At 39.6% G+C, this 26,584-nt stretch overlaps 1 protein-coding gene and 1 long non-coding RNA gene across 3 annotated transcripts; one reads left to right on the top strand and one right to left on the bottom strand.

The window, feature by feature from the left end:
- Nucleotides 1–1,876: 1,876 nt before the first annotated feature.
- LOC146703443 (uncharacterized) lies at nt 1,877–26,035 on the bottom strand. 2 transcript variants are annotated; one of them, XR_014922005.1, is made up of 3 exons: nt 25,946–26,035; nt 2,144–3,691; nt 1,877–1,966 (listed from the first exon to the last, which is right to left on the bottom strand). It is a non-coding gene; the product is annotated as an uncharacterized LOC146703443 (long non-coding RNA). The 2 variants fall into 2 exon arrangements; XR_014922006.1 differs by having other exon boundaries at nt 3,565–3,691.
- Nucleotides 7,113–18,415, top strand: LOC146703444 (alpha-N-acetylgalactosaminide alpha-2,6-sialyltransferase 1-like). The gene is made up of 9 exons (XM_085466682.1): nt 7,113–7,208; nt 7,338–7,629; nt 7,887–8,049; nt 9,259–9,421; nt 13,819–13,957; nt 14,044–14,147; nt 14,619–14,702; nt 15,336–15,435; nt 18,206–18,415. Exons 1-9 carry the CDS (start codon nt 7,114–7,116, stop codon nt 18,413–18,415), a joined length of 1,350 nt encoding a protein of 449 aa, XP_085322808.1. The 5' UTR covers nt 7,113.
- Nucleotides 26,036–26,584: the final 549 nt, after the last annotated feature.

Raw genomic sequence — 26,584 nt, 5'->3', positions numbered from 1 at the left:
GGCTGTGTTACTTTTTTCCGCGGAATTTGCATGTTATCGGCATATGCTGCCATCAGAATTTCGGCCTCAAGCGCTGTGAAATACATTGACCGCGCCTTCTTTCCCTCCGTCTCCATGGTGACTCGCTTAATCTGTGCTCCGCTTATCAGGGCTTTATGTATCCTCGTCCGCGCGCTTCACTTGGGGTTAAAGCAACTCCGCGTTGACTGAACTACTTGTTATCAGCCTTTCTGAAACGGAATATTCCGAGTTGGACAGTTCGGGGTTACTCAACCGTGAGTGTCGTTTTTCACTCTGAGTTTTCCAAACCGGCTTCCTGAAACAGGGCCCAGGGGCCCGTTCTTCGTACGTCGCTTACTACATCCAAGATCAAATGACACATCCAAGATCAAATCATCGCGCTAACTCTGAGCTCGCTATTCCGGTTCCCCGAACACACCTGTTGTTGACGATTAGTACAGCTGGATGAAGTAATGTGAGATCACTGGGTGGCCCAACAGGGGCTACGCATCGATAGTAGAAACATTGATCGGCAACCCTTTGATTGGTCGGCGAAAATGTCGAAGGAGCGTGCTCGGTATTCTTCGGCAGCAGAGCAAGAACTCTTGAGTGAGGGATTTTAGGAGTTTCAGAGTTTAATTAAAAAGCAAGGGAACACTGCAAAGGCTGTAAAAGCAAGGAGAGAGGGCTGGCAGAAAGTTGCTGACAAATTAAACTCGTAAGTAATTTAATAATAACAATAATAATGGAGTGGATTTATATAGCGCTCTTCAAGGCACCCAAAGCGTTTTACAATGCCACTATTCAGTCACTCTCACATTCACACACTGGTAGCTGTCACAGCTGCCCTGGGACAGAAGCCAGGCTGCCATATCGCGCCATCGGCCCCTCTGGCCAACACCAGTAGGTGGTAGGGTAGATTTATCATATCACACTATATTATCCAATATTATATTACATTATATTATATTACATTATGTTATATTATATCCCCTTTCACATTAGAGCCACAACAGGACCCACTAGAACATGGGAACAAGTAAAAGTGAAATATAAGAATATTCTACAGAATGGTAATATTGATCACTTATATTGCTTTTCGTCTCTTGGAAAGAGACCCTGGAATAATCTGTTTGTTTGTTTATAACAGCAACCAAGAAAAGGGCAGAGCAAAAAAAAAGACAGGTGGTGGTCCTGCACCCCCTCGTCAACAAGTTGGTTAAGTGAATAATACCCTCACGGGAAAATCGATATCTCTCTATGAGCACACTGTCGCGCTGAGCTAAAGGATCCTGTCTGTCCCGCAATATACGCTGAATTCTGAGGACTCTCCTTATCAATCTTGCACCTTCCGCAATGGGTTGGTCGCGTATACGGACAGGACATGGCTGCGACAGGCTTCCCAAATCCACCTTCGCTTTTATAGCCGTGGTCTCTCATCTTGATTACACGAAGTAAATTGCAATTACTACTCTGAAATATGAATTACATCTGTAATAATCACATACATGTAATAGAATGTTAATAGTACATTTCCCTTTTTTAGGAAATGACCTGTATGTATCTGTGTGACATCAATAAAAGGATCAAGTGCTGCATTATCTTTAGTTACATTGATGTTATTTATTTATGGTACAACAGTGGTAAAATATCGCTGTTGCTTTCGTATACATGAAGCGGAAATACCTGAGTGGCCGCGATCTAATCCTGTTTACATAAAGTAAACCTGCTCCCGAGCAGGTTTACGCTTACGGCTCTGTTGCTATGACAGCAAGTCCCGGATGGGCTTCGAAGAACCGAACGATCCAGGATCACGCGAAATCGTCAACAGTCAAATCCGGCTAACTTACTTAGCGAGGTACGAAGAACGGGCCCCAGGTGTTGATTGTATCTCCAGTGTTTGATCCTTCCAGGAATTTCCTCTCCTCTACCACATGGTGGAGTCAGTGTGATGTAACACAAGGACCTGTGGAGACAAGCAACCCCAGTCATCTCAAAAACTATTCAGCAATCAATTATAAGTCATTAAATATTAGTCAGTCTGAAATGATACAAAGTGAGATTGATGCTGGTAATGTAGTTTTTATTGAAACAATTTTCTATGAGATATGACATTCAGTGTCTTTGTTTTTATAACTTTTACCTATTAGAAGTTCACAGTTTGTCCTGCTGTTCCCTCCTTTCTCTTAGTTGTAGTAGTAGTATAAGTTTTGCAGTAAAAATGTTGATGCCTATAGCTCACATATGCTGGTCCAGATCAGTTGATGAGTTTGTAGCCTTGTAGGTTTTTGTTGTGGTTTCTTTTCACTCTAAGCAAATTTCTGCAGAGCCAAAATTCATGACTACAAACAAGGATGTTCATTCTGCCTATATGTGTCTAGGTTGGGAGCAACAACAAAAGAAAACAGGAATAAGGTGCCATGTTCTGGCCTACTGAAAATGGAAGATTTACATTCATTTTACAACTATTGCTAGCCTGCACTGACTATTTGTGTATTTTGCACATATGTCATTTTTAGTGGCCATTTCCTTCGTTCCCGGGTTTCAAAAATGCTGGTTTTGATTTTCGCTCTCATGGCTCATGAACTGACACCACTAACCAGCCAATCGGTGGCATGCAGTCTGATGACTTCACATTTTGGTACATGGTCAGATCACTTGCAACCCCGGCCGAGCAGGTACTATGTTAGTAGCTGGTGCCAGGTGCTATGATGTAATGAAAATCCCTGAAAACCGTGGCAAGTCAGAATGAGTGGGTAATAATGGAAAAGGGGCTAATTCATTTCCACGACCTGCATATTATTGCCACATGAGGCCTAGCATTGTTGTGCTCTAGCAGGAACCCCAGACCCACTGCATCAGTGTAGGGTCTGATAATGTGTCCAAGGAGTTCATCCCAATACCTAATGGCAGTCAGGGTTGCTGTTGTGAAGGTTGCTACAAAGGTCCATGCCTCCCTCCATGGATATGCCCATCACCAAACCACTCATGGCGAATGATGTTACAGGCAGTATGTTGTTCTCTTAAGCTTCTCAAAACCCGCCCCCCGCTTATCCTTTTCAGGGTCGCGGGGGGCGCTGGAGCCTATCCCAGCTGTCATAGGGCGAAAGGCAGGGTACACCCTGGACAGGTCGCCAGTCTGTCGCAGGGCTAACACACAGGGACAGACAACCATTCGCACTCACATTTACAGTTATGGGCAATTTGGATTAATCAATTAACCTAGCCCCACAAACTGCATGTCTTTGGATGGTGAGAGGAAGCCAGAGTACCCAGAGAGGACCCACACAAACACGGGGAGAACATGCAAACTCCACACAGAAAGACCCCAGTCTGATTGTGGAATTGAACTCGGGACCTTCCTGCTGTGCAGCAACAGTCCTAACCACCGTGCTGCCCTAAACAGTTAATATTTAATAATCAAATTAATGACTAAAAAGGCACTGATCTAATTAATATCAAACTTAATACAACCAAAAACAAATAAGTACATAATAAACAGTCAAACAAAATTTAAAACACTTGATACTTGCAGTGGTTGGCAAAGTTTCCTTTTATCCAGACCTGATAGTAGAGGGCTTTCAAAACAGTCTCTGATGGTGTCTGAGGAACTGGAACAGGTTTTGGATTCAATGTGCTGGAGGACTTGCATGTTGTTCTTCAGATGCTCGGTGTAGATTAGCGTTCTTTCCTTGCAGTATGAAAGCAAATACAAAGCACAATAAACCAAACTGCCCATTTCAAAAGCAAATATACAATCTTACATCTAATAGAGCTGACACAATTAATCGTATAATGATTTACAATTGTGATGCATTGCAATGCGGAAAAAAAAGCATTCTTAATCCATTCAGAAGAAACTAATCGATTATTAAATACAGTCAAATCATCTTTTGCATTGTTGGATCTTAACAAGGTTCCAACAACATGCAACAAGCAGAACTGGGAGTGAGACAAAACATTTAACTTGCATTTAACAAACTTAAACTGGGACAGGCTGTTTTACAGCTGATCAAATGTTTAGGACCACACGCCTTTAAAAGGCCAAATCTGTGCAAAACTGTGGATTCATTGTCATTTTCTGTCAGGTAGTCAGACTGTCAGGATGTTCTGATGGCAAAAGCAAAAAAACTCTCCTTTTTGAACATGGTCGGCTTGTTGAACTGCATAAGTAGGGCTGCTCACAGCGCACCATCGCTGCTGAGGTGGGATGCAGTTAAGACGGTCATTTCTTCAATCAGCGGTCTCCAACCTTTTTTGCGCCACGGACCGGTTTATGCCCGACAATATTTTCACGGACCGGCCTTTAAGGTGTAGCGGATGAATACAACAAAATAAAACTAGTACCGGTACCGAAAAAAAGAAGATTTATTCATAACACGCGTGAAAAGACCCAGGAAAACCGAGTTAACGATAAAAACGATAACAAAATAATGCGGAAAACCGATAAAACCCCTGAAAACTATACATTTCACACCTGAGCCTCAACTCTCGTGGCCCGGTACCAAACGACTCACGGACCGGTATCGGTCCGAGGCCCGGGGGTTGGGACCGCTGTCTTAAATAATCCTGGGGGTTATGGAACAAAAACGTGAAGTGGAAGATCTAAAAAATCCTCAACCTGAATTAAGGCCATTAGTGGTGCCGATTGCACCAATGTGAGTGAAGTTGGCCCCCCCACGTTCTTCAAATCCTTTTTTTTTTTTTTTTTTTTTTCTAAATGACATCAGAAACAGCAGTATGCGACATTACGTGATGGCAGAGCTTCAGTTCATCCTTTGTCTTTTTTTTTTTTTTTTTTTTTTAATAAATAGGACAGGGGGAATGAATGAGAGAAAGAGGGGGAGAGAAAGAAAGAAAACCAAAGGGGAGAAGAGACGGTGAGAAGGGGGGGGAAGAGAGAGAAAAAAAAAAAAGAACTCCTGGGTCACCTGTATGGAGAAAAAAAAAAAAAAACAAACAAAAAAAAAAAAACAAACAGAGGAGACAGCAAACAACAAAGAGCAACATAATAATAGAGAAAACAAAGCACCATCACAATAAACTAGCTAGTCATAGATATCAATATTTACTAAATAATAAACGATATTGTGCAGCACGCAAGATAGACAGCGCACAGTGTGCTTTGAGGTAGCAGCCAAGAAAGCTTTAGTCCGCGTCTGTGAATACCCATGTGTGCATACCTGTGTGGATCAGCATGCTTGCATTCCAAAGGTTTCTCCATGTAATGATCTGCTAGGGAGTGTGGGGGGGCCACAGCCCCGTCCTCCAGGGTGTGAAGCGGGTATGGAGGAGATCAAAACTCCAGACATCCAGAGGCCCCCAGAACACAAGAGACCATGGAAGACCAACAGTTCTTCAAATCCAACAAAAGTGGTATCAAACGTTTGTGCTGGTTTGTGCTGCAAAAATTTTCGTTTGTGCTGCTATTATTTTAAAGATATTAATAAGAATTTCTAGAGGTCATCAATGGTCAACCAGCCCCCCCACATTACCCAAATCAAACAAAATTGATGTTAAACGTTTGTGCTACATTTGTGCTGGTTTGTGCTTCAAAAATTTTCGTGTGTGCCGCTATCATTTTAAGAATATTAATAAAATAACGTCTTGATGCGTGCTTAATCATCCAGGTAAGTAAATCCCAAAAGGTTGATTCTGTTCATCTGGACATTTTCAATGGTAGAAACGTTTAATCACTCATCCAAGTGACTTCTTCTGTCTCAGCTGCCTACAGGTTTCCCCAACCTTATAAACAGTACATTTGCATAGTGAAGGAAACTAGCGCCCCTGAATAAACAATGTGCTGGGGGGTTAGTTCCATGATTGTTAGTATGCAAATTCTTATGACCATTGATCAATGACAACTAATCAAAGCCTACTGATCAATGACCATGAGTACCATTCACAGAAAGTGGGGAATGGCTACAATCACAGCATTGTAAGATGGGCCCCCCTTCTCGATTCAGAGATGGTTAGCATCCTGACAGCCCAATGGACGAAGCTGACTCTCAGTCTGCGTGTTCTGGCCCGGAGGCTCTTCAGTATCCTTCCTGATGGCAGCAAACTGAAGACGCTGTTGAAGGGATGAGTGGAGTCACCTGTAATGGAGAGGGCCTGGGGAGGGAGGCAAGAGAGGTCCCCACAATGCTCTCGGCTGCTTTCACTACTGTTGACAACAGCCTTACTGTTTCAGCTGTTACCTATGAGTCCTTTTGAGCACTAGTAACTCTCAAAATGACTCAAGTAAAATAAAGATCATGAGCTTGTTTAAAGTTTCAACTTCAGGATTTATTCTGCAGATTTGCCTCCAAGGGGGTTTATGCTCCTCCTCTGCACTAAGCGCCACCTAGTGGCATCTTTAAGTAATGTCATAGAACATGTAAAGTGTAGTGAGATAACAGTGAATCACCAATTAAAGATATAATAAGCACAAAAAATATAACTAGGGTGCCCCCCGTTAAATTAAAGATTTTCTCTAATAATTGAATTACTAATTAAACTAAAAGTGAAAGACAAGCCACTATCACCCTTTAAAGAAAGAAAACAACAAAACCCAGGAGTTTGTCACTAAACTGAAAAATAAGTTAATGACCAAAAAACACACTCCTCTCTACTGATCAGGAATAAGCAGTCATCTCACACACACACACATCCCACTGGCTACAAAACCAACAAGACTTTTTTCTCCTTATCTTAATTGCTGAGTAGAGTCAGCTGAACAAAAAGTGTGGCACCCAAGGCGGGGAGATGGCAGGACGCACCCACACACGGTCAAATTCCCAAGACAAACCAAATGAACCTTTTTGCAGTTTTCAACGTTATTAAAGGAATGCTGTGGCTTTTATTTTAGTTTTAAAATACTACATGTATAACAGGTTTAATCCCTGAGGTATGTCTGTTTCTGAAATTCCATTGTTGTGTAACAAACCACATTGCTGTTAAGCTCTGTGTGGTTGGCTTTGTGTGTCTGAATATATTTGACTGCATATCTGTCCGCAAACTGTGGTGTAGCCCAGCCCAGTCACTTCAGTGAGAAGGAGTCAAATCCAGAAGGGAGTGCATATGTGTGTCTATGTGTGTTCAATTTAACGGCGAAGCCTTCACTCAACAGCGATGGCAGTCCACACATCCAGGATGTTTTCGTTGCTCCTTATAATGACAGTTTTTTTTGTGGCTTTGATTCTATCTCAGGAAAAGTTATCAAAACGGTAAGTAGTTTATTTTATTTTGTTTTTAAAAAAAAGGAATCATAAATTGATTTGCTAATTCTGAACTTTCCTTTTTGTTCCCTTTTGTCCTGTTTCCATTTGTGCTTTTCTGTGAAATTTATGATTCAGTTGGATAACTTTCTCAGGAAAACATGAACTCAGATGGGAAAGCATTTCGTTTGATATTAAACTCTGGGGACAGAAAGAAAAAACAACTGCACTGCTTTCTGTGTCTACCACAACCAGCCCAGCAAAAAATGTTGATTCAACACAAACAAACCCAGTGACAGAACCGAAATACTCTACACATGGAGCCGTGGCTGAGACTCCAATACCTCTCCTCTACCAAGTATATTTCACAAAGGCTCCTCAGTGGGATTTTGATGATGTCTATAACCAGGATGCCCCACCTAGACCAACAGTAAGCATGCTAAGACACAATATGACAGAAACAGGACAAATGTAGTAATTAACTTGATGGGTGTGGGCTGGCAACGCTGAAGTGAGCTCAGCAATGCAGTCAGTCTGTTGCCTCTGCTGTAACTGTCCTGTATTTTCTCTTTGACTGGGTTTCTTAATGGTTTCACTCCATTTAATTATTCCTAAAGGTTTCTAAAATAAGTCAGGCACAAAATCTTTTTAACCTATTTCACAATTTAATATTTCTGTTATTATCAGACATGTGCCCAATCACTGCGAAACTCTCAGGATGAGAACTTCAAGAAGGCTTTTCTTCCCAACATACGTTTGTTTCTGCACAAGGACAACATTAATATGAGCGAGTGGAATCGCCTTTCACATTTTAACAATCCTTTTGGGTTTATGGAGTACAAATATGATGGTAGGTAGTTGTGAAACTGATATCAGGTCAAGTATTGTGTAACAGACTGCTAAGTAATGGAATAATAGATTTTTTTTTTATGATTTAATTTCCTCTTCCTAATTCTAACTCTAAATATTCTGATAAAATAATTGTGAAAAAGATACACGTCAATAAGAAAGACAGTTAAGTGTTAAGAAATATTATGTCACCTTTTATTATTGTTTTTGTGTCACACACACTTTTCAGTTCTGTAATTACACTATTTCCAGCACAAGAGAGACAAAGGACAAAGCTCATCAAGCTTATAAAGAAGTAATTAAACAATCAGTCAAAAAAGCTAAGATTGAACTTGTATTGAAAGACATGAAATTATTCTTACCGCACCCAATGAAAATACAGTCATTTCATTATATATCTGTTCAACGGCTCTTTAATGGAAATACCTAATCATCCAATCACATAGCAGCATCTCAATGCATTTAGACACATAGATATGGTCAAGATTACCTGCTGAAGTTCAAACTGAGCATCTGAATGGGCAACGAAAGAAGATTTATTTGTATTTAAGTGTGGCGTAGTTGCTGGTGCCAAATGGGCTGGCCTGAATATTTCAGAAAGTGCTGATCTACTGGGATTTGAATTTTCCCACACAACCATCTCTAGAGCTTACTATAGAAGCTTTTTTCTGCACTGAAAAAAAGTTTTTTTTTGTGAATTAAAAAATTACTTTTTGCCATCCATAAGTCAATTAATAATGATAATAACCCATCACAATACAATAATAAAATTATAAAATAATAAAAATAATTCATAAAATGGTAGGAAGCACTGGCAGTTCTCTGGGTGAAAACGTCTTGTTGATCTCAGAGTTCAGAGGAGAACAGATTTCTTTGTACTAATAGGAAGACAACAGCAAATAAACACTTGTTACAACTAAAGTATGCAGAAGAACAGATAACAAATTGAAACTTGAATTACCAGAAAGCCACACACACCAGTTGCCACTCCTATCAAAACAGGAAACTAAGACTACAGTTTAGTTTAGTTAGTTTTAGTCTAACCCTAATCCAGCAAAACTGGAAAACATAAGATTGGAAAAAACACTATTTGGTCTGATGAAATTCTGCTGTGAAATTTGCATGTTAGGATGAAAATCTGGCATCCACAAGTCTGAACAGGTTTGCTCCTGTAAGTGTCTGTACTTATGCGTTCTCTTTTCGTTTGCAGAAGTGATGGCTTCAGTGAAGCTGATTCCAAAGCCAAAAGAGCCACTGCTCCTCCCAAAACCAGGGGGCGATGGCTGTGTTCACTGCGCTGTGGTGGGTACTGCGGGAATTCTGAACGGCTCAAAAGTGGGTGCAGAGATCGATGCTCATGATTACATTTTTCGGTAAGAAAGAGCTTAAAAAAAATACCTGCCTATTCTCTCTGAACTGAAGGGTAGTTTAGGGGTAAAATGTTCCTATTTGAGAGCAGTTTAATGGAGAGCACAACAATCACTTAGGTCTGATGAAATCTCTAGAAACAGCCAGCTAATAACATATTTCAGTGGTATTTAAAAATACCACTGAAATATATTATGAACCTTTAAGATCAAGATAAATTAAGTGCCTGAAAGCATCACAAAGAGAGTATTTCTTCTTTGGTACAACATCACATAAATTCTCCAGGTACTTTATGAGGTAAACCTTATTAGTACTATGCTGGAGTCCTTTTTCTCTTCAGAACCTTCTGAAATAGACCAGCCAGTCGGCACCAACAACCATGCCACTTTCAAAGTCACCTTTCTTTCACAATTTCTACATGTCTATATTAAATTTGAATTGAAAAGCCTTATGACTGGCTTACCAGAGGTTTGGGTTGAATAGGTGTACCTAATAAATTTTTTTTTTTTTGCAAGACGTTACTCAAATTAACCTATAAGTTATTTCTATTCACAAAATTTTCTGAATGTATAAAGAGAGAACTGCTCTTATGTATCACAACTAAACATATCATATCTTAACACAGCAAACCGAACACAATGGCCAGTTGTGACTGGGTTAGGATTAGACTCTCATGCCGGGCATATGTAAACAGAGAGTGGTGAGAGCTGCTGTCAGGAAGTATAGCAGCTCAGCCAAACTAACTGCCAAACCAAACTGCCTAATCTCTGTTTACACTCAAGCATATGTAATTGTAGAGTTGGGCAGATAGCACAGAAAGAAAGCCTGCAATGAGACCTGTCAGAGAGCTAAAGAAGGATCCAAGAGGAGAACACACCTCTTAAAATTCCAGGATATTCCACACCTTAAAAAAAAAAAAAATCAATGTATTATTTCTGTGTATTAGAATGCATAGGACAATATTTAACTATGGTGGAGAGCCTTTGAGATATAATTTGTGTACACTTATGCAGACTGATATGAAACTCATTTCTCTCAGAAAATCGGCAGTTGTTCTTCAAGAACTTCTTTCTTTTGAACAACTTAAAAAAGAAAAAGAAAAAACCTCCAAGAAATAAGAAGCAGGAACATGTGCAGACATGTATTTGGGTGTTTTTGGTTATTTTGGTTGAGCAGATTTTTTTTTTATCCTTTTTTGTTGCAGAGCTTAAAGACAATGGCAGCATATAAAAAGAAAACCCTTACAAACAGAAATGACAAAAGTAGCAATAATTATGATATAATATTGTGACAAAGAAGCCTAGGAACTAGTGTTGCAGAAATGTCATAAATATTTCCCATTGCCTAAGAGTTCCTTTTCCTGCCAGTCAAAGCTTTCCTGCTAAATAATCCATCGCTGTTGTCATACGGTGTTTTCAAACAGTGATTAAGTGATTCATTCATTTGCAAACTGCAGGCAGCCCTTAGGTTCTTTTTCAACAGACTTTTTGCTGGTGCACTTCACATACACATTGAAACTGTGCGCTGGACATTTGGGCCATATTTGCTAAAGCAGTCAGTGCTGGACAATCTGGAAGCATTTTGAAATCTCTGACGCTTGCAGCTGATTTTTTCTACAGCATAATAATTTAATTTCACTACCTTACCAAACTTATAGGTACAGTACTTACATGTACTTTTTTCTGACTGATGAATAAGCTAGCTCTTTTTTTAAATTAATGAAATTGTCATGAAACTTAGTTTTTCATGTGCCATCTCTATATATCTGTATATATGGCTTATATTAAGCCTCCGGTTTAAAGATGGTAACAAATGGCGAACAAATTACTTTTTTTTGTCAAATTATTGCATTCTACTTAAACTCTGGATTGGCTGGACTATAATTTTTTTTTCGTTGGGTCAGGGTTGGATAGTTTTTTTGTTGTTTCCTTACTAAATTAAATCATCATATACAAAAGTTTGTGTTCTGCATTTACTTTAGTGTCTAATATTGAAATTACTTTCACAATCAAAAACCTACAGCATGTGACAAATGTGTGCAAAAAAGAAAGAAAGACAGGAAAAAATTCAATATTGAGGCAAATATGTTTGACAGAAACAGTGCCATATCTTGTCTTGTTATTTATTTATTTATCTTTCAAGCCACTGTTTATGTATAAGGTGCATTCTGTCCTTTGACCCTCGTTGTAAGCTACAGTATATGACTGGTTGGTCACAGGATGAAAACCCCGTCATATCAGACAGCATTATCAGTTGCAATAACTTTACACCAATAAAATATAGGAAACAGATTAACTCTCTGGCTCTTGATACAGCCCTTACTGTCGTAGACAAACACACTTGATATGGATGCTCTTCATGGACTTCAGCTTGCCATTTAATGACATTGTTTCAAATAAGCTGTTGGACAAAGTTCATGCACTGACTTAAATATGTTACTAGATGCTATATTAGCTCACCAAATGCCCCCAGGCTGTCAGGCTGGACAAGCAAATACCCCAAGCCTCAATATGAGCACTAGAGTCATTGCGATCCTCCTCTATATGCTCTGTACACTTAACTGTCAATCCATCCATAACATGGACATCACGGATCATTCGACTCATGACTGACAACAAAGAGGATGCATACAGGGAGGAGGTTCACACTTTGACACCATAGTGTCAAACACTTAAATGTCTGAACAGGATATTGCCTAAATGTCTGTGCACCTACCACAATTATATGTATGCCTACCCACAGGTTAGTGATTGAAGACCAGCTTTCTTGTGCTAGTTCCAAATAGTCAGTTTATTGTCACCTTGCTGAAACAAGAATTGATATTTATAAGTTTTTAATTTAACAGTCACAAATAGGTCATTCAAACTATATGTGACCATTTAACATTTATAGCTGTATATTTTCATCATATCTTTCTCATTATGTCTTTCTCCTCCTTCCAAGGGATCTAATTATATCCCTGGAGAAAGGAAGAGTTGCTTGAAATAATTAGAAGTCTCTGTGTAATCACTTTTTAGCTATGGTCCTCTCCAGATGCCAAAGCCTCTATCCATAAAGAACAAGCTGAACCAGCTTAACCATGGAATCACTTAAACCTAATGCTCACCGTTGTCGCAAGTCTGATTTCAGCTTGCTGTCCACCCAATGATTTTTGTAATATGGCGCAAGTGCGGAATCATTTTGGTCTTTACCAACATTTTAATGATCTATTAGTACAGGAACTAAAAGATTCATCTCAGAGAGAGATGCTTCAACAGTTTTCTGGAAAAAATGCAAATTCTTTGCTTCCTCTGCTCTTATACCCATGCTGATGTGGAGGTCTCTTCCTGAATAATATTATTATTTATTTTTTTTATTTCATGTTGATAGGACAGTGAAAAGAAGACAGGAAAGCTTACACTGGCCCAGTGTGGTGTGTCCCACACCCTTACATGAAATCCAAAGAAGGAAATAGACTTTCAAACTCAAATGAGAAGCCAAGCAATTACACTCACAAAACTTGTTCTTACCTCAACTCTTAAGGAAGTGATACAAGTAGAAAGAACCGACTTTATATGAGGAATGACAAGATTACCTTTGAGTTCCCAGACTGACTGTTATTTCCTAAGCCTAAACAACACCAGCTATTGTCTGAAAAGATCTCTTACCGGCATGTGACTCAGCTGTACTGGTAAATGACACCCCCCTCTGGTACTCCAGACTAGAAATATGAATCACATCAGTCATCAAACAGACCTAATATTCATGCTATTTGTGGAACTGATTTCAAAATGGATGAGAACACTAAAAAAAAGAGATTTTAGCCAGTGACTCATGGAAAATTTATTTACGCCATAAGTTTCACCTCTTTGAATGGAAGTCTGTTCGATTTTTTTGGTACCGCAACCTACTAAACAATGGCGCTATTGCAGCTACTTAATATTATGCTGATCCTTATTTCCAGTCTTGCATACAACTAGACGGCAGGTGGATGAGGCTTTTGTACTAACACTCCTGAGATATGAGCACTTAGTGACATCATACAGGGCCAAGAGCTGAAAAACTAGTTTGTTTCCCCCACTAAGTCAAAATACTGGGAAAATTACTCAAAACTGACAAAAAGGGTTATTAATAACTAGAAATTAATATAGAAATTAATTGCTGAAAACATTTTTTATTGATGTAAATAAACTTGCATTAAAAAAATTCTCTTGTACTTTATGGGAAGGCATCAAGGAAATCCTTGAACAAATGCTGCTATAAGACAGAAACTAAGGAAAAGCACAATAAGATGAAAGGCATATCACACTGCTTTCAGTGTGAATGCTGTCGCTTGAACTATAGTGACTGAACTTGAACATTGCAATGAAATCAACATAAACCAAACCAAAGATCAATTTTCTGAATTGCGTCTGTTTGGCAGGATGAACGGTGCCGTTACCAAAGGTTTTGAGGAAGATGTAGGAAATAGAACATCAGTGTACGTTCACACAGCGTACTCCATCACTGCATCACCTTCTGTTTTTGGGACATATGGATACAAATCTGCCCCTCATGATGAGGTACTAAAGCTTAGACAGGATTGTGATACTTTTTATAATCTCCACAAAATAAAGATGATTACTCTGCATAATTTTTCTCTTGGCAGGGAATAAAATATGTGATGATTCCTGAGGGAATAAGAGATTTTCAATGGCTCGGGGGTCTTCTCAAAGGACAGCAGATCTCTGGTGGCCAATTCGACAAGGAATGGTGATTATCATCTGCAGGAAATTGACTGAAAGTTTTGATGTATGCTCATTGTTAAATTTTTAGCTTTCATTTGTGATTTCTCATTGATGTACATGACTGTTACATACACTGGTTATTTTTCTCTTTCTTTAACAAATTTAGATTTTCTAATTGCTTTAAATTGACATTAGACAACTTTTTAAGAGCAGCTGTGGTTTTGTCTAGCTAGTAAAAATCCATGGCCACAGCTCCCAGATATCACTGCTGAGTGCACCAACAACCAAGTGAGAGACGCACAGGTGTCTTGCTTAACAGATTCAAATGACAAATACCCTCTTGAAACACCCAAAACAACATGAAACTTGGGTTGTAATCCACTTTGGTTTTAGGTTTTAATAGGCAATTTATAAAAAAAGAAGAAGAAACAAACAAAAGAAAAAAAACTAATAATATAAATTATCCCTCCTGTCTTTTGTGTTTTAACCTCACCAGGCCAAGGGACTACTATTCAGGGCAGTACAATGAGAGCCGCTTCTACGTTCTACACCAGGACTTCCTCCGATACGTGAAGAACAGGTCAGTTGTTATCGGAGGTAAAAATAAATAATTAGATTTAAAAAAAACCACACACACACACACACACACACACACACACACACACACACACACACACACACACACACACACACACACACACACACACACACACACACACACCAAAAACTGAAAAAAAAAACCCCAAAAAAACCCAGCATTAAAATACCAGATTTTATCCTATTTAAATATAATAATGACAAATAAGATGCTTACATTTAAAGGTAATGTCGAATTGCCAAAATGGGTAAAACGACATTAGGAAGCAAAAAATAATTATTTTTATCATTCATGGAAAGCAGAAATTTTTTCCAAGCCAGTAAATTATGAAATAACTAATTAAAAAAATGTAAGATATCTGGGCCACGCAATCACCATAAAATATTATTTTTGGTGATTGAACTCAAAATCATTTAATTCTTATAAATCCAACAATCAGATATTTGATCATTTACAGCCAACAATCATTTACAGCCTTTCCTGAAGCTATTTTAACTTAAAGGTCAGTGTGAAGGATGCAGTGTTTCCTTACTTGTCAGTATTTTTTTTCTTCTTCTTTTTATATGTTTGGTTTGTTTTCTGTTCATTTTCCATTGAAGCTTTTTTTATCCGCAGGTTCCTAAAGTCACCTAATCTGAATGAAACATTCTGGCCATTAGTCAGACCAACCAACGGAGCGTTCACTCTCTTCCTGGCTTTGCACACATGTGATACAGTGAGTTACTATCACCTTTACATTTCATTGTGAGAGTCACAGATTTCAAAGCACACAATACAGATACTGACAGGCACTGAACCCCAGAGCAGCTCTTTCATTAAAAGAAATTATTTAACACAATTTTGCAAATTGGTTAAAACTGAACATCACATATTTTAAACATATCAGTACAAACGCTACTCTGTTTGCATAGCAGAAAGCATTGCATTGTTTTCATCCAAGCTCATCTGTCCGTCCATTTTTTTTTTGCTGCTCATCTTATTCCGGACGGCAGTCTGAGCAGAGATCCTCATACTTCCCCCCACCCCAGCCACTTCCTGCAGCTCATTGGAGATTAGAGGAGACATCAAGGGACCCCAAAGCCATGTAATCTGTTAAACGTATCTTGAAGTTGCCCTGGGTCCTCTTTCAATGCCCAAACTACGTAATCTAGGAAGTGTGAAGCAGGCATCCGAATCAAATGCTCAAACCACCTCAAAAGGCAGTTCTGTGTGATACAGCAAATTTTGATATCTAGCTGATATCAAAATTTGGGCTAGGGTTAGTACTGCCGATGACAATGCGTCCTAACAATGCATCTAAACCTATAAAGGCAGTTTATCCAGGAGAGAGAAGTATGTCTGTCACGGTTTGCTTGGAGATTAGAGAAGGAGATCCAAAAGCAGACACTGTGGACAACGGAACATATTTTTATGCCCTGGCTTTTAACACACTATAACCCAAGGACTTTGGTCTTATTTGACAGTCTTAGTTATTGTTTTCATTCTTTTATTGTCCTATAATTGTTTTATATTGTTATTATTGTTTTACATTGTTTCTTTTTTAATGGCATTTTTATATTGTTAAGCACTTTGTGCAACATCGTCTGTCTGAAAATGTGCTATATATAATTTGACCTTGACCTTCAAAAAACAAAAGAAAGCCTTTATTATGGTTGATTACATAAAAGCAAAACTAGGCAGCAAGGACAGTGGCAAAAGCTAAACTAGGACCTAAAATGGGAAACCAGAAATGACTATAGCAACTATGAACATGATTTTGAACTGGAGCAAAAACGGAAACAAGCCCAGAACAAAAATCATGAAAACCTTGAAAACTTGAAATGAACCAAAACATAAACAATGAAAAACCAAATACCATGAAACTTGAAACACTGGGTCACACGACCCAGGACCCACCCAAGTGTTGTGATTTATGAGAAAATCATCAGTTTTAATGACCACTAATCATTGTGGTTTTTACTTGGCACTAGAATTAGTTAACAACCCTTTAGCTTTTGAGGGTCACAGGGGAGCATGATCTTAGTCCCTGAAGATATATATTTTTTTATTTATATATATATATATATATATATATATATATATATATATATATATATATATATATATATATATATATGTATATATATATATATATATATATATATATATGTATATATATATATATATATTATATATATATGTATATATATATGTGTGTGTGTGTGTGTGTGGTGCTATATATATATAGCACCACAGTCCAGGATGAGACAAGGAACATCCAAGAATACATCACGAAGATGGCCCCAACTGACCGAGTGCTCAGTGAATACCTCAGGCAGCAGAAACCCAAGAAAGAGGAGGGAGACGAGGAACCATCATGGAAGGACAGGCCCCTGCACGGTATGTACCACCGGCAGATAGAGGAGGTGGCTGATATCCAGAGATCCTACCAGTGGCTGGACAAAGCTGGACTGAAAGACAGCATGGAAGCACTAATCATGGCAGCACAAGAACAAGCTCTGAGCACAAGATCCATAGAGGCTGGGGTCTATCACACCAGGCAAGACCCCAGGTGCAGGCTGTGTAAAGATGCCCCAGAGACAATCCAGCACATAACAGCAGGGTGCAAGATGCTAGCAGGCAAGGCATACATGGAACGCCATAACCAAGTGACCGGCATAGTGTACAGGAACATCTGTGCCGAGTATAACCTGGAAGTCCCGAGGTCTAAATGGGAGATGCCCCCAAGGGTGATGGAGAATGACCGAGCTAAGATCCTGTGGGACTTCCAGATACAGACGGACAAAATGGTGGTGGCTAACCAACCGGACATAGTGGTGGTAGACAAACAGAAGAAGACGGCCGTAGTGATCGATGTAGCGGTTCCGAATGACAGCAATATCAGGAAGAAGGAACACGAGAAGCTCGAGAACTACCAAGGGCTCAGAGAAGAGCTCGAGAAGATGTGGAGGGTGAAGGTGAAGGTGGTCGCAGTGGTAATCGGAGCACTAGGTGTGGTGACTCCCAAGATAGGCGAGTGGCTCCAGCAGATCCCGGGAACAACATCGGAGATCTCTGTCCAGAAGAGCGCAGTCCTGGGAACAGCTAAGATACTGCGCAGGACCCTCAAGCTCCCAGACCTCTGGTAGAGGACCCGAGCTTGAAGGATAAACCGCCCACAGGGGCGAGTGGGGAATTAATTTTTTTTATTTATATATATATATATATATATATATATATATATATATATATATATATATATATATATATATATATATATATATATATACACACACACACACATACATACACACACACACACACACACATCTGATATTTTTTAATGTTTTTAATGTTGACTGCATGTATGTATATATAGACATTCTGCTGTAGATTTGTGCTGTGCATGATCCAGATTGATCCTGTATTAAGGTATTCTGCAAAATATGTTTTGAAAAGTGCTGTACTAAAATATTTTTTTTCTTTCTCTCTTTCTGTATCCTCAGGTGGATGCATATGGGTTCATGACTGATGAATACATGAAATACTCCAACTACTATTTTGAGAAGTACATTAAAAGTAATGTAATTTTCTATGCCAACCATGACTACATTTTGGAGAAGAATACATGGAAAAACTTTCACAAAAGAAAAATAATAAAGCTGTTTCAAAGAACGGAGCCAGAAACAAAGACAGAAAACCCGAAGCAACACTGAGTTCCCTCTTAATGACAGAACCCACACCACTGCTCTGTTGATATTCAAAGCTTGTTTCAGGCAGCACGTTGGTGCAGTGGTTAGCCTAAGAAAGTCCTGTGTTCAAATCCACCATATCGCCAGGGACTAAGATCCAGCCCCCCTGTGACCCTCAACTGGATAAGTGGAAGATAGATGGATGGATAGAATGAAGGTGATCTGATTTGTTCTAATTTGTTTGGGATGTTTTGCCAATCCTAAAGGGGTCCTCAGTCCAGTATATAACAACATCACAAGCAGAAATCTTTAAATTAAAGACATTGAAACATCTTGTCAGCCTAAAGGTTTATTCCATGGGACTTTTTGAAAAAAAGAAAAGAAAAAGAAGTGTATGTCTGTAGGTTATTTTTTATATTATGAGACAACCTGATTGCTTTTAGCTGAAGGTAAAAGGACTCCTCCAAGGTTTATAACTCTAAACTGTAACTAAATTGTCTCAAGGTTTAGATTATTTATTGTCATTATGTTACAAGAACGTAACAAAAATTTCAGTGGTGCCCTCAGTGATAAAGAAAATACAAAAAAGATCAATAAATAAGATTAAAACAGGGCAAAAAATCAAAAAGTTTAATGGAGAAGACTTTAGCACTCTTTAGAGTACATGCATACTCATATGCAAAGAAAAGTTGATGATACTGTAAACAAACACGTATGGATCAGTATTTAAGGTTTGACTCTCATCATCCACTGGAGCACAAATTGGGTGTCATCAGGACACTACAACATGGAGCGAACACCATCCCCACAGTTACAGTGGCCAGGAAAGCAGAAGAACATATCGTGATTATCCCAGCTGGACATTTGTTAAAGCTGGGAAGGCGCCTAATGAAAACTTCAGCCAATCCAGGAGAGAAAGACAACCGCTGACTGAGCGAAAACCCTTAGTGATCTCTTACGTGTCAGGAGTATTGCAGCAGTTGAGACACATTCTCTTTAAACTCTTTGGATTACAAACCTCAAAATGCACTGCGCAAAACATTGGCCCACCCCAAGGATCGGGTTCCTCGACACAAACAGAGTAACATAGATTACGTTGTTAGGTGCCAGGAGGATTGTCATGATTTATACGTCGGGGAACCCGACCTGGCTAAGCAGATGGGACAACACGGAAAAGCTAACTCGTCAGGCCAGGACTCCGCAGTCTATTCACACCTACACGCTAGTGGACACTGTCAATGATGAGGATACACACAGGGAGCAATGCTGGTTTGAGTGGGGAGTCAAGGAGGCCATTTACGTAAAAAGGGAAAAAAGTGAAAAGGGCAAGACATCTTTTGTATTTATTGTTTCAGTCTTGTGTTGAGTTGCCCCACATTATTGTGTGTTCCCTTCTTTTTCTGAGTCTCCTACAGTTTGTTACTATTTCCATTCCCATTATATCCCAGTAAATCCTTAATTTTTGCTTTCAGTTTTTTGATAGCGTTTTCCCTTCAAAGCACTTTTTCATTTCTTATTCAGATATTCAAGTAAATTCAAATAAAATGTGCAAACAGCAATAGCACTGTCGAATACTGAAAGCCTCAGCCAACGTTTTAGAAGCCTGAAATCCCCTCGATCACATTCCTTTTTGCAATTCAAATAAAAAAAGAACTGCTCCCTTCAGGATTCAAATCATCAGAACAACTTTGTATCGCATCCTTCACTATTTTACTACAAGTAAAAGGTGGTGTCTGTCAAACATGGCCAACATGTTTGTTCTGTTTGTTTTTTTCTTATTAAAAAATCGTTCGATCACCCCCTTCTTTGAGTGCATGCAACCTAACCTTTTCAAAGTAATAGCTTCAATGCTGGATTCTTAACACGTACATTTTCAGATTCTGATACTATAACAATTTGCATTTTATTTTAGTAAATATTTAGTATATTTTTGTTACTGTACAATGCAATGATAGTGTTAAGTTAATTAATTAAAAATAAAATGCTCAACTGCACTAAATAAGTACAGAATTACTTATAAGCAGGGTTAATTGTTTTTAATTGCGTCAGAAGCACAAATAATAATATTTGTTGTCAAAATTGATCAAATCATATTGATTTCTTGAATATGCTTTTTTGTATATATACAACTGCTGCAATCCCACTCTAATTAAAGGAATTCTATACCAAAAATACTGCAAATGTAACATTTATTCACTTGACGAGTAACTCAGGCAGCTTGAAACACTAGATTTATTTTTGCATAAAAGCACAGTGTGGATAAACCGAATCTCTTTATTTTTAACTGACTGTTGCCTAAAGGCAGGTGTAGGTTTTTGGATTGGCCTAGCGAATCCTTTACTGCCATCTAGTGGTAAAGACTAATATTTCATATAAACATGTTAACAGTATCTGCAATATATTACACATATATCCAACATATCCGTATTTCTCCAAGGGTTTTAATGATGAAGACAAATCCAGCATCCTTATTTTTCTTTTATCCTACATTTTATTCACTCACTTGTTGCCTCTGGTGAAAGTTTAAAGGTTACAATGAGTAAGGAAATACTTAGAATGAATCATGAAATGTAAACAGAGATGTTGTGACACGCTTAAATGTTCTACTTAGTTCATGCTACGCTTCATAAGCAACTGAGCTGGTGAGTGCGGGCTGGAATGGGTGTGATATTGTTTTGTTGTTCCAGATTGCCTGAATGGATGGTGCTTCATTAAGTTTTTGAAAAGTTTGGCCTGCCACAGAATAACAGCAATAGGAGAAGTATTTCTTGATCTCCTGCATGAGGCCATGACACTGAATAATGTTGAAATGAATAATGTCAATGTTCAGTGTGACATGACACTGTATAAATTTGTTTACCTCTCATAAAGTGTGTGAATGTGTGGATGACTGAATGTAGTGTAAAGCGCTTTGGGGCCCTTAGGGACAAAGTAAAGCGCTATACAAATGCAGGCCATTTACCATTTACCATTTAAAGTAGAAAAATAGTAACATCAATACTCACACAAGAACATCCATGGCTTCAGGCTTATACGAACTAACACATTTGTGGAGAGAGTGCCAGGTGGTCACTATAATAAACAAGATTCATGACTCTTTCACTTCAGCTCTGGGAGTAAGTAAGTGCTGTGCAAGTAAACGTTTTTTGTTGGTGGTGGTGGTTTTTATTGTTGTTGTTAAGGTAATGCGAAAACTATGTCCTCTTACTGGCATCCTCAGGGGGATGTATATAGATTCATAAAAACACAATTACATAAAATACACCAACCACTGTTTTGAGAAATATATTAAAATTTATGCCCACAACTACATTTTGGAGAAGATCATATTTAAAAAAGCATTTCACCAAAGCAAAATAAAAAAGCTGCATCAAAGAAAACTAGAGACTAAAATATGTGACTGCCAAATTGTTTGTACTGGTGCAAAGTATGGAATAAAGGGTATCTGGTTTGTACCAGTTTGTTTGGGATGTGCTGTATGTCCTATTCTATGCAGAAGCAAATAGAATAGAATAAAATAGAATAGAATAACCCTTTATTGTCCCTTATTGGGGAAACTCCCGCTGCAAAGTGACAGACAAATTGAGCATGCAGATTCAAACAAAAGAACATAAAATAAAAAAATAAAAATAAACTAGTGCTGTCAGCGTTAATCTCATTAAAATGATGTTAACGGCATAACCGCATTAACACGGCAAATCTCCGTTAGCAAGTGTGGGGCTGGATGGCGCTAACGCGTTAATGAGCTAACCGCGCTAACGCGTTGACGCTGTTATTGTGAGTTTGCGACATTGAATGCAATGATAAAAACACTAAACATCCCACAAAGGTCAGCTTTATTTCATTCATAATATAGCTTTATAGATGATGTTACATGCAGATGTTGCACAATGTTTACAAATGTTAGAGACCATTTCAGTAATCGCTGATGTAGTTGAGGAATTTTACTGCCTTACTTTCAGTTAATGTATTTTGTTTTGCACTATGCATATTTTATAAGCCATTAGGTCATTTATTGTGAAAATTCTCATGTAGGAACTATTGTACTGCATGTTGGTTCCACTGGTGCACCTGAGGGAGATGCACGCCATGTTGATGTGTGAGCATGGCAAGTTGAAGCAAGAGAAGCCAATTTAATTCAGAGAAAGTTGTTTCTTAAAAGTATCTGTAAAGTGCTCATTTCTGCCTCAAAGCATGGGTCAGCCAGCGAGGTATGTTTGTATGTTATATAGTTCATTTTATGTCTTTACTTCACTCGTCTTACTATCTCATTGGATTTTATGTTATGTTTTAGTTCGACGGTGGCGTAGTTTGTGATCAAGGTGAAGCTGTAACAACCCCAAGATCTTACAACTAACATTAAAGCCAACTTCATGCCATCAGTAAAAGAACTCTTTATTGACTTTAAGAAGAGGTAGAAGTGATAGAGGAATTTGAGGCAATGTCGAAAACATCTACAGAAGAGTTGTAAAAAACATAAGTTCAACAAATTCTGGAAAGTAAAACTTTGGAAACAATAAAGAACAAAAATTAAAAGACAAAAAAGACCATAACATTAAGGCAAACAGCCAAATGCTATATCCATTACACCCCTAGAAATTAAAGTGTACTATAAAACGCACTGGATGACGCAGACTGGGACATGTTTCGGCACAGCTCTGATGACATCAACATGTTTACGGAAGCGGTTGTGGGATTTATCGGGAAACTAGCGGACGACACAGCAGAAAGAACTATCATCCGAACGTTTCCCAACCAGAAGCCGTGGGTGGATAAAAACATCCGCGACGCTCTGAGATCACGCACCGCTGCCTACAATGAAGGGCTTGTCTCCGGTAATATGGACCTATACAAGGCTGCGTCCTACAACGTGCGCAGCGCGGTCCGAAAGGCAAAGCGGAGCTACGGGGAAAAACTAGAGTCACAGCTACGACAGTGCGACTCTAGGAGCCTGTGGAAAGGACTGCGGACTATAACGGACTATAAACGACCAGCTTCTTCAATGATGAATGCAGATGCTTCACTGGCTGATGAGCTGAACACGTTTTATGCTCGCTTCGACGCCGCAGCAATTAAAACAACAAACGGCTGCGCCAATGGCGTGTCCAGCGGGGTGGCCTGGGGGGGCACAGGCCACCCCCCCAACCAGACCGGCCACCCCAGGTGCCACCCCAAAGGCAAAACAATACAATTCAATCAAATATCAAATGTCCGATTATGTTTTCACGGTGAAGCTCAGATATCCGAGTGTAAGTGAATGCAGCATCGGCTTCTGCGCTATGCGCATCACGTTAGCAAAGGTAGGAGAGCCAAGCACGAAAGACGGCACCGCTGGAAACAATTTTTCGGTGAAAGAAAATGAGGACAGAATAAATGTCCCGGTAAGTAATATTAAGTTTGTTGAGTTTAAATGTTTTTGCCCAAAACATATGTGCACTACATGTCAGTAAAAATACTATGCAAATATTGCTGTCCTTGAATGCTGAGTAAACACTGACAAAGCACTGATTGTATCTCTTGTACTTTATCAACGCAGTATCTAAAAACTTTGCACCGTAGTGGTTAAAATCTCATTCTAATAAGAGTTAAAAGCGCATTCGGTTATTAGGTTTATAGGATTATTGAATTATGGTTAATGGTTGGTAGAATTTTTTTTTAAACATTATCTGCCAATTACATCTGCCACCCTTCTCCAAATCTGTGCCCCTACCTGGCCCCCCCAACAAAAATTTTCTAGACACGCCACTGGGCTGCGCGCGCTCGGAGTGCACCAGTGAAGAAAATGCATTCGTCATCACAGAGCATGCCGTGAGGAACACCTTCAGGAGGGTGAACACCAGGAAGGCAGCAGGACCAGATGCAATCCCTGGCCAGGTCCTTAGAGCCTGCGCTGATCAACTAGCACCGGTGTTCACAGAGATCTTTAACCTCTCCCTGGCCCAAGCTGTGGTTCCCACGTGCTTCAAACAGTCCATTATTGTCCCTGTTCCAAAGAAACAACAGCCCGCTTGCCACAATGACTACCGTCCAGTAGCACTGACTTCAATTGTGATGAAGTGTTTTGAAAGACTGATGAGAGATCACATCACTTCTTCACTTCCTGCCACCATCGACTCACTTCAGTTTGCTTACCGGACTAATCGTTCCACAGACGATGCCATATCTCACCTGCTCCACACATCCCTGAGTCACCTGGACACTGGCAGAGGGAATTATGTTAGGATGCTGTTCGTGGACTACAGTTCAGCATTCAACACAATAATTCCCTCTAAGCTTTTCACCAAGTTGACGGATCTAGGACTCAGCTCATCACTGTGTCAGTGGATCCTCAACTTCCTCACAGACAGACCCCAATCAGTGAGGGTGGGAAAACAAGTCTCCCCCTCCATCTCACTCAGCACTGGAGTGCCTCAGGGCTGTGTTTTAAGCCCCCTGCTGTACTCACTGTACACTTATGACTGTGTAGCCACATCCGACACCACCTCCATTGTCAAGTTTGCTGACGACACTGCTGTTGTGGGCCTGATCTCCGACAACATCGAGACGGCCTACCTGGAGGAGATTAGGAACCTGGAGACCTGGTGCCAGGAGAATAACCTCCTCCTAAACATCAGCAAGACTAAGGAGCTGATCGTGGACTTCACTACAAAGCAGGCGAGGAATTACAAACCCCTCATCATCAGTGGCACGCCAGTGGAGAGAGTGGACAGTTTCCGATACCTGGGTGTCCACATCACTCAGGACCTGTCATGGTCCTGTCACATCAACACCCTGGTTAAGAAAGCCCGTCAGCGTCTCTTCTTCCTCAGAAGACTTAGAGACTTCCATCTGCCACTGAAGGTGCTCAAGAACTTCTACTCCTGCACCATCGAGAGCGTCCTGACGGCAAACATCTGCACCTGGTTTGGGAACAGCACCAAGCAGGACAGACGAGATCTGCAAAGGGTGGTGCGCTCGGCAGAACGCATCATTCAATCAGAGCTCCCTGACCTGCTGTCCATCTACACCAAGCTAGGAAGATTATGATGGACCTCTCCCATCCCAACAATGGACTCTTCTCACTGTTGAGGTCTGGGAAGCGCTTCCGCTCCCTTAAGGCCAAAACAGAGAGAATGAGGAGGAGCTTCTTCCCCCAGGCTATTCGGGGCCTGAACCAGGTGTAGGACTGGACTCTCCCAAACACGTCACTATAAGACTGGACTCTCACACACGTCACCACACATTTCCTATAATCCTATAATTCCTATAATTTATAATCCTTATCTTTATAATCTCTTCTGCTATTTGCACATTCTTTACTGTAAATTCCTAAGTTAATTTGTAAATTTTTGTAGTAAACTGTAAATTGTAAATATTGTAAAACTTTTTTTCTGTCATTTAATGGTCGGGCATTGTACAGCTACAAGCATTTCACCCCCATGTCATACTGTGTATGGTTGTGTGTGTGTGACAAATAAAATTTGAATTTGAATTTGAATTTGAATTTGAAAAACAAACCCAACCACGAAGATCCAACAAACATTAAAAGAAAATATGTGATCTTGTTATACATACCCCTCTTTCAGAGGTGAAAGATATAATCCAACACGTTCTCACTCCCAACTTGTCAAATGTGTGACGCATGGTCAGGCTCCCTCTGCTTCACTTATCGACGTGAGGGGGGTACCCTGCGCGTCTCACTGCCAGACTAGGGCAACAGTTTCTTCCCCCAAGACGTCAGACTCCTGAACACTAAGTGACTAGACTGACACACACATACCTTCATATGCGTCACTACCTCAAGCACTTATCTGCACAATCTCACGCATACGCGCACACACACACACACACACACACACACACACACACACACACACACACACACACACACCTACCTTCATACTTTTACTTTTTGCACAATGCTCAGTCTTTTTCCACATCCCACTGCCATTGTTGCGGTTTTCTATTGGAGGAACATTGTCTCACCTCACTGTGTACTGTACCACTGCACATGGTTGAAATGACAATAAAGCCACTTGACTTGACCTCCTTATTGATTAATCATTTTATGTCTCACCAAGGTATTTCAGGTTTTGTAGGGTGTGGACTCAAGGCAGGCCAGTTTAGCAGGTGGAGAACTGCTGTTGTAATAGATGTAATAGTATGCACTGACGTAATAGTATGTCTTACTGAAACATACAAGGCATTCCTCAT

This window comes from Copadichromis virginalis, linkage group LG8 (assembly GCF_057382275.1).
Source record: "Copadichromis virginalis isolate Kocher_CV1m ecotype Utaka linkage group LG8, C_Virginalis_male_GT1.1, whole genome shotgun sequence".
Lineage (NCBI taxonomy): Eukaryota > Metazoa > Chordata > Actinopteri > Cichliformes > Cichlidae > Copadichromis > Copadichromis virginalis.
The sequence above is the reverse complement of the archived record's forward strand: the minus strand, read 5'-3'. Positions and strand labels throughout refer to the sequence as shown.

Excerpts from the sequence above, each read along its gene's own strand:
- LOC146703444 (XM_085466682.1), top strand. The coding sequence starts at position 7,114 with ATGGCAGTCCACACATCCAGGATGTTTTCGTTGCTCCTTATAATGACA. Across the intron at positions 9,422-13,818 it reads GCTCATGATTACATTTTTCG|GATGAACGGTGCCGTTACCA; the intron begins GTAAGAAAGAGC and ends TCTGTTTGGCAG. Across the intron at positions 15,436-18,205 it reads CTTTGCACACATGTGATACA|GTGGATGCATATGGGTTCAT; the intron begins GTGAGTTACTAT and ends CTGTATCCTCAG.